The sequence below is a fragment of the Anser brachyrhynchus genome, assembly GCF_964034855.1.
Source record: "Anser brachyrhynchus genome assembly, chromosome: 4".
Lineage (NCBI taxonomy): Eukaryota > Metazoa > Chordata > Aves > Anseriformes > Anatidae > Anser > Anser brachyrhynchus.
In genome coordinates, this window is record NC_137698.1 from 7,600,849 (window position 1) to 7,609,555 (window position 8,707).

Below are 8,707 nucleotides of genomic sequence, written 5' to 3' on the forward strand. Positions count from 1 at the left end.
CTGTAAGTTTTTGCCATGGGAGCTGCCAGTTACCTTCGTTAAGCTCCAGGATGGAGGTGAGGTTTTCAGCTCTACCCTCTGAGGTCGTGTCCACCAACTGGACCTGTATTGTGGTGTGGAAACGTGCTCTCGGGCCTGATCCACCTGATGTTATTGCACTAACCCTGTCACTTGTAGGATTTATTTATTTATTTTATATTGTGATACAATCCAGAACAAGTATTCATGTGAAACACTAGGTCTCCTGCCAGAACATGATTAATTCTGAACGCAACCCCAGCATTTCCTCAGTTGCGCTCTTGGGGCTACGTTTCCACTGCACTGAAGCAAATGGTTTAGGGTCATCTCTAATAAAATTCTTCCAAGGCAACTCAGTCCTTTTCTGCCCTAAAAAAAATAAAATAAATGCACGGCCTCTTCCCCATGTTGTGTCAGTTCGGAGGGGCCTTTTCTTTCCATGCTTTGTAACACACAAAGACTCAGGACTTCCCCGGCTTTGCTGAGCCCTGCTCAATGCTGGGTGCTAAAATGTTTGACGGGTTTTTGGGTAGCGTGTTGGTCAAGGCACCTGCTTCCAGGCTGGGCTGGGTGCAGCTGGGCTTGGCTCTGAGGTTAGTATGTTTGCTTGGAAAGGAAGAGAAAACAGATTCCTAGGGGCTTAGTGCATGTATTTAGGGGGGTTTCCAAAGCCGAGCTGTGACAATGTGGAGAAGGCACGTAGTTACAACAGCTTTTCAACTCTGCGCAGGAGAAAGTAGGGAGGAGAGTCCAGCAGCAGATAAAGAAGGAGCAGAGGCTCACGAGGGCACGCCACAGGGCAGTGAAACTATGACTCAGCCGTGCCTGAGCTGCTGGGGCAGTGGAACAGCTCTTGCTGGATCTAAGAGATAACTTGAAAGACCATTAAAATCCGTAGGTTCTGTCCTCAAGAGCTGTTTGATGTGTGATACGGGCAGCAGCACAGCGCTGCCTTGCATGAGCTCTGCGCAGCGTGCGCCAGCTGGAGCACCGAGCTTCCCCAGCCGCGTTTGCCCTGCGGTTTCTCGTCAGGTGGACTTTTGCTTGGTTAAAATGCAGCTGCTGGGCTGCAGGCACCAAGCAGCCCTTTAGTGGAGGTGAAATTTCAAAGCAGCCCAGCAGCAGAGCGTGTGTGAGCTGTTCCATGCCTCGTAATGGCATTCGGGGACGGGTGACTCACGCTGGAGGTTTTGTGCCAGAGGGCTCAGCAGGCAGGCATCGTCCCGGCATTAACGCCAGCGAGGAAACGAGTATTAGTGGTGGCGATGGGGACACATGAAAGGGAGCTGGGACAAAGCATTCCCTTGGGCAGATGCTGAACCTGGAGTCAGGCGTGATAAAGGTGGAACAAGCCTTACAGTTCATCATCGGTCGGCATCACATCCTCTCTGTGGAGCGGCTGCTCTGCGAGGTGACTGGTGCACGTAACGGCTCTGTCTCTTGCCTACCTTCACGCAACGTTTCAGGTTTTTCCTTTTTCAGCCCGTGCTGCTCCCTTACTAAAGCAGACAAATGGCGCTGCCGAACGGGGCAGTTCATATTTTCCAGATTGCAGTCTGAGCTCTCCCTTGAGCTCAGGGCAGTTGACTGTGAAGGCCTTTTAACTGCTCAAGTCTAAATGCGGGGAAAGTGAGCCTGCAGCTCTCTGCAGCAAGGTCCCTGCGGAGACATCACTAGTCAGCCAGAAGAGAGAGAGCTTTTGCTCTCTGGACAGAGCTTGCCCCAGCATTCATCCAACGTGCCCCCGAGGTGCTAGCGGATGGCGATGTGAAGGTAGGAACGGCAGAGAAAAACACGAGTTTCCTTGAGTTCCCACTGGTCTGTGTAAGCCTGGCCAGGTCTTCATGTCTGTGTGGTGTTGGGGTAAAACACACCATCCACTGTCTTCCCTCCTTCCCTGGGGTATCTTACAGAGAATTAAATTGAGTTTGTGATCTCATACTAGGGGAAGCGATTCAGGTAAGCTGCTACTTGGCCATTTTGTTTTCCACCTAGTAGGACCTGGTGACTGGTTTATTTATTGGCAAATATCAGCGAACGCCGAGGGCTGAGCTCTTTTCCAGTATTTTCTGCCCTGTGGCTTCAAGTTCATTTGCTCCATTCTTAGCTCTTTTTTTCACCCATGCAGAAAAGTGGTTGGCAGCTTAAAAAACACTAGCCTGTTTTGTTGTTGTTATTTTCCCCTTTCAGCAAAGTTTTATTGTTTGTGTTTTGTCAGGAAGCAACATGGAGCTGATCCGCTGTGATCTAGATTTTGCTGCAGAGGCTATAAAGATGGACAGGGATGTGGCTGCATGTGTTAAGAATTTGCTCGGGATAAATGAGCTCTTCAAAGCCACAAAGGTGGCAGGAGCCGGGAGGACCAAGCAGGGCGCAGTGCTCCCCCTGGGAAATGACGTGCCAAGTGGCATGGGGTAGGGAGCTCCTGGCGGTCCTGCTGGGCTGCAAACTCCCTCCTGGGCTCCAGCACCACCCCTGCCTTTTGGGCATCCTCCTTCCTCTGCACGAAGAGCAGAGCTGAGGGGAGTGTGAGAGGTCCACCAGTGCTCCGATCGTGTCGGGTTGGCCCTGGAAAGGCTGAGCAGCCGGACCTCCATGTGCAATAAGCAGCAGGTCCCAAACGGAGCTGCGCTGAAAAGCACGGGCAAGGCGAGGTACAAGCCAGCAGCGCCTTGCCTTCTCCCAACAGTCAGCATCGTGTTCGTCTGCCGCGTGTGCAGGAGCACACAAAACCTTCCCGGTGCTTTCCCGTACAGCTGTTTGTATCTGCCTCAGCAAGAGGCACTTAAGCAAGGTTTGGAAAAATCAATAGGCTTCAGCTGCGGGGGCACGAGGTGGCATTTGCACCGAGCCCTTTAGACAGCTTGTTCCTTTTTATCTAGCGGCATGAGATGTGCAAGAGGAAAATAACTGTTGCGGAAAATGTTCTTGTGCCTTGCCACCGTCGAAAGCAGCAGGAACTGCCATAGATACAGCAGCTCTCTGTAGCCGTCGTGATTAGAAAGGTAACTCCTCAGCCACGGCAGACTCCGCAGTGTCTGTGCCAGTACAGCCCTCGGTTTGATGTGGCTGTTGCTCTCCCTTCAGTCCCGAAGGACAAAGCCGTGATATTTCTGTTTGCATGGTTAATCATTATCTATTAATTGCAGTATTAGTAGGAAAAATGAATTATGTTTAAATGTAACACGGGAGCCAGCTGACAGGAGTTTTCTCATTAAATTCATGTTCCACAGACTAAAATGTCACTAAAAAGAGAATAAGCTTTAGTTTTCTCCATGTGGTGAAATCCAGGGCCTGTTTGTTCTTTGGAGACTTCAGAAAAAAAAAAAAAAAAAGAAAAAAGAAAAAAAGACACAACCTTCAAACACAGGGTTTTCATTACTGCTAGTAGAGCTACAAAAATGATACTTTATTACTTAGAGCATTCCATGCAGAAAATTGCTTTTCTGGCTCACTTGGGAGCTGGGAGTGCTGCTGTTTGCCTCCCCTTGGCTCATACTGTGTTCTTGGCCATGCTTATTTTAAGCTTGGGGCTGACAGCAACGATGTCCTCCTATCTGCTGGCTTGGTTAAAATGTTGACCTAACCCATTTCCCATTTCCAACAGCGGTTAATGACAAAACAGCTTAAGAAAGTAAAGATCTGCAGTGTGATCCTTCCTCTGGCACTCCTTCTCAGCTTCTGCCCATAAAACCACCTCAAATCTGGACCATCGTATTTAACAGCTGCTGGTTGATCTGCCTCCACTGACTTGGCCAGTCCCCTTCTGAACAGATTTATGGTGTTGGCCTTAGATATTCTCATGGCGATTGAGTTTCCAGCATAACGATGAATTGTGAGGAGGCAGTGCCATCTGTACCATCCTCTGCAGTAGCCTCCTACAAACAGACCCATCTTCGGGTTGAGCCTGCCCTTCCAATTTAGTCTGGTGGCAGACATGCTGGAAATACCACTGTACAAAAGAAAGCAGAGATAAAAATCTAAAGCAAAGATCAATCTGTGCCCTCCACCAGTCCTGTTTACATCTCAGTTTGTATCTCTTCTTCATTTGGGTTGTTCAGTTGGTGAGTACTGGGAATCTGGTTAACTTAATTTCCTCCATCTAAGACGCCGCAAACCATCCATCATGGAATGTAAATAAAAGTCTTGCAGTTAAGCAGACGATGCCTTGAAATGAGACGATGCCTTGAATGGAATGACAGAAGCAGACTGATAACCAGCAGCTCTTCTGCAAAACAGCACCAGCTGCCTCCTCCCCGTGACCACCTCACCTCACAAAAAGGACCGTGTTTGTTCCACATGCAAGCCTTGTTTTTTTTTTTTTGTTTTTTTTTTTTTTGACCTTAGTAACGGTTGGATCATGAAATCTGGATTTTACTTGGCAGAGCTGTCCATATCGGGCTCTTCACTCTTCTGCCTCTGTAAGTCCCCTTTTGATTAAAAATACATTCAAATGGCAAATGAAATACACCGTATATTTGCAAAGGAACCATCCCTCCTGTGCCTGTGCCCTGTTGTGTTAGCTATTTTCACGCAGCCGCCGCCGGTTCCCGATTACTTCAGGAACCTTGTGACCTAACAAATGAAACAGCCGTAAACAAAGCCAGCCTTATTTCTTCACGCCAGGCATTTTGCCAGGGAAAGTCAGCGCTGGCTGGCTCAACTCTGTTGTCAAAAAAGAGGTATGAGGAAAGAGATGACTCATGTCTCAGCTCATCTTCCCCCGGCACTGTGAGGGAGCTGAGGATGGTCCCCTCCCTCCATGGGATCCACAGCCCTGAGCTGCACCCACCCAGCAGCAGGACCTCACGTGCAGGCCGTGTTCACCTGGACTGGAAGCCTGAGGAGCATTCCTGTGCGGCTGGTCCCCCAGGGGAGCACAGGCCTATTCCCTCGTTCTGCCTTCTTCCAGAGCTCAGGCTCCCTCCTCCATTAAACGTAACAATAAATAAATAAATAATAATAATAATAATAATTAGACGCCTTTCACAGGTGTCTAAGGTACCTACAGTAGCCTTTATTTTAATGCTGACCTTCAAATAAATAAATGCCTTCAGCTGAATCCCATTTTTGACTACTTTCTTCCATATGAAGGAAGGCTGAAGTGAGAGTGATGGTTGAGGATGTCACGATTTTTCTTTTCTGCTTACTCTTTACATGACAAATTGAGATTTCATCTATCCTGGATGACGGAATGGCAAAGCTGGAAATCTAGCAAAAGACTGGATTCACAAGAGGAAAAGATGGATCTACGTGAGAGGAAGGGTTTTGTTTGTTTTGTTTCGTTTTATTCTAGAATAAATAAATTCATGGTGGAGCTTGCAAAAAGGAAGGAACTGTTGATAATGATAAATATGAATACGGACACAAAAAATTAAAAAAAAAAAAAAAGCAGTCCTCAGATTTTTTTCTGTTACCGAGCATGAATTTCAGGAGCATAGTTTTCATATTTGAAAAGGCTGGTGTCTGCAAAGGAGGAAAAGCCTGACCCTGCTGTAATTGCTACAATTCCCCCATGTAGGATTATTTGTTAATTTTTCTCTGCCAAAGAAATGTCTTATCAGATCTAGATGTATCACGTTGTCTACTGAAATAAAATTTAAATCTTTCCCAGTTGCATTTAGTTGAAGATAGAAATACTAGCAAAGGTTTTGTCAAAGATAGAAATACGTCTAAAACAACTGTGCTTTATTTGTGCACAAGTTCTACCGGTAAGAGAAACTTAATGAATGTCTGTCTTCTTGTCTCTATAAAACCAACTTTCACACATCTCCTTACTGTAACTTATTAACGAAAACTTTTCTTGTACTTACAAAAATATCAGACATTCAACGTAATAGCTTTTAAATATAATTTATTTTACATTCACGGGGTAAGGGGATACAAATCTTTCAATAATCATAGAATCATAGAATGACCTGGTTTGAAAAGGACCTTAAAGATCATCTAGTTTCAACACCCCTGCTCTGGGCAGGGTTGCCTCCAGGGATGGGGCATCCACAACCTCTCTGGGCAACATGTTCCAGTGCCTCACCACCCTCTGAATGAAAAACTCTCTCCTAATTTCTAACCTAAATCTCCCGTCTTAGTTTAAAACCATTCCTCCTTGTCCTATCACAATCAACACATTCTTCTTGTCCATCGGGACCCCCAAGACTTTCTCCGCAGGGCTGCTCTCAAGTTCTTCTTTGCCCAGTCTATTTAAATACCTGGGATTGCCCCAGCTCAAGTGCAACACCTTGCACTTGGCCTTGTTGAACCTCATTAGTTTCTCATGGGCCCACTTCTCCAGCCTGTCCAAGTCCCTCTGGGTGGCATCCCTTCCCTCTATTGTATTGACTGCACAGCTCAGCTTGGTGTCATCTGCAAACTTGCTGAGGGTGCACTCGATTCCATCGTCGATATCACTGATAAAGATGTTGAAGAGCACCGGTCCCAAGACTGACCCCTGAGGGACACCACTTGTGACCAGCCTCCACTCAGACATAGAACTGTTGATCACAACCCTTTGGCTGTGACCAGCCAACCAATTCTTTATCCACCTAACAGTCCATCCTTCAAATCCATACCTCTCCAATTTAGAGAGAAGAACGTGGTGAGGGACCATATCAAAGGCTTTGCTCAAGTCCAGGTAGAAGATATCCATCGTCCTTCCTTTGTCCACCGATGCCGTCACTCCATCATAGAAGGCCACCAGATTGGTTAGGCAAGATCTGCCTTTGGTGAAGCCATGCTGGCTGTGTCGGGTCACCTCTTTATCTCTTGCGTGCCTCGCGGAGCAGTGTACCTGTTCTGCAGGGGCAGCTGGGGAGGTAGGGGAATCACTGGGCAGGTGCACCTGCTGTGCCTGTAACGCTGAGCAGGGACCTTTTGCCATTGCCCCCTGTCCCCCAATTCATCACCGTTGTTGTTAGGGGGAGGAGAGAAGAGTGGGCTCACTGTACCAGGAACACCGTCTGCCTGCTGGTTCCCTCCTATTACCTGCTCGCAAGGCAGTAGGGGGTGATGTATTTTTTGTGGAGCCTCTGCTAGCTGCCTAAGCCTCAGGGCTGGTATTTGGGGTGTCTCGCCCCGGTGCCTTTCTTTCAGGCCTGGCAGGGAGTTGCTCCACCAGTCTATCTCCTGCTCACACTCCCAGATAGCCCTTAGCCTCTCCACCTCCTCCTCGAGCTCTGCCACCAGGCTGAGCAGGCCATCCACCTGCTCGCACCTCACACACACGGTGTCTCTGCCACCCTCAGATGGCAGCAACAGGCTCAGGCACTCCCTGCGCCCGGAGACCTGAACTGCCGCATTTTTGAGCAGGCACTCAGTCTGGGTCACCACAGACTTTCTAGAAAGAGCTTTCTGCCTAGTGCAGACCACGGCGGTGTAGCTACAGGCAGACAGCCGGTAGACGAGCTGTTCTCCTGAGTGGGGAGGGACGCTCTGCCCTGTCCGAGTGCACCATGCCCTGCCTGAGGCGCCATGCCCTGCCTGAGGCGCCATGCCCTGCCTGAGGCTCCATGCCCTGCCTGAGGCGCCATGCCCTGCCTGCCCGGCCTGGTGGCCGCGCTCCCCAGGAGCTGCCTTTGTACAACATGGAGGGGGCGCTGCTGGCTCCGCCCGTACCCCGTCAGCCTCCCTCAACGAGGGCTGCCGGGCCCTGGGGGCTCCCTCGGCTGCCTCGAGTGGCCTCGATGCCGGAGAAAAAGCCCTGCCCGCCTCGATCCCTCGCTCCGCTGCCCTGGAGCCGATTGCCTCAGCGAGTGGCTGAATTAAGTGTGCGAAGAGAAGCTCAAATTAACAGAAAATCCCAGCTACAACCTATTTTCCTGTGAAAAAAAGCACAGGGCAAGGAATCTAAGATGTATAGACGCACAAAGAGTTTGCGGTTTATTTCAGTCCTCAGATTTAATTGAAGCAACTGTATTTGTGTTAGGGACCTAGGTGTAATGCATAGGCTGCGCTTAGTGTCTGCTTTAGATAAAGTGTCTTAGGAAGTGGCCTCATGGAAGAAATGACATCGTGATGTATGTTCCACATCTTTAGATGGGTTTACCTAAGAGGGGAAGGATGTGCTTCCTGCTCTCTGACTTTATGGATACATGCTTGGTTGGGAAAAAAAGATGTGTTATTAGTGCGTGATAGTTCACATCCTATCATGGACAGAGCGGTTTGCATTTTAGTGTGAGTCACACTGAACTATGCACTTCCTGATGCCAATCGGTTGTTTCATCCTGTTAGCTCTTGCTAAAACTACGTCTGGCTTGCTCTCACCTACCCAGCATTTTACCTTGCCTTAGACAATGTAGGCTCAGGCTACACCTTTTCTCACAACCAGAGGCAAGGCCCAGGCCTCCTGCTTGTACAGTGCTTGTGATCCTGCCAGCCTGGGGACATACCTTGGATGAGGGATCTGATCTGCAGCTTCTGTCAGTCATTATCATTTTGTGTAAATCCTGGTTTCAGAATTACCTGGCTGCCTGACACTGCCAGGCTTCCCTTTGGATGTATTCATTGGATCTGACTCCGGCTTTATCTACTGCTAGGTGCTATTACTTGTTTTACTGTTGCAAGTCTCCCCTTGCTAGACCAGAATTTGTGGTATTTGTCAGAAAGAGACAGCTTTAAGGCAGCCAGATAACCTGACCAGCCTGCTGCTCTGCAAAGAGTTTTGTGGGATTTGCTGATAACGACAAGGCAGCTG

The 8,707-nt window shown here is 48.6% G+C and overlaps 1 protein-coding gene across 1 annotated transcript; it reads right to left on the bottom strand.

The window, feature by feature from the left end:
• Window positions 1-6,765: 6,765 nt before the first annotated feature.
• On the bottom strand, window positions 6,766-8,447 carry LOC308194713 (uncharacterized protein; the record flags this gene model as incomplete). Its single annotated transcript, XM_080590914.1, has 3 exons — window positions 6,766-7,475; window positions 7,533-7,794; window positions 8,403-8,447. The coding sequence occupies 3 exons, from the start codon at window positions 8,445-8,447 to the stop codon at window positions 6,766-6,768; spliced, it is 1,017 nt and encodes a 338-aa protein (XP_080447040.1).
• Between the last annotated feature and the right edge of the window lie 260 nt (window positions 8,448-8,707).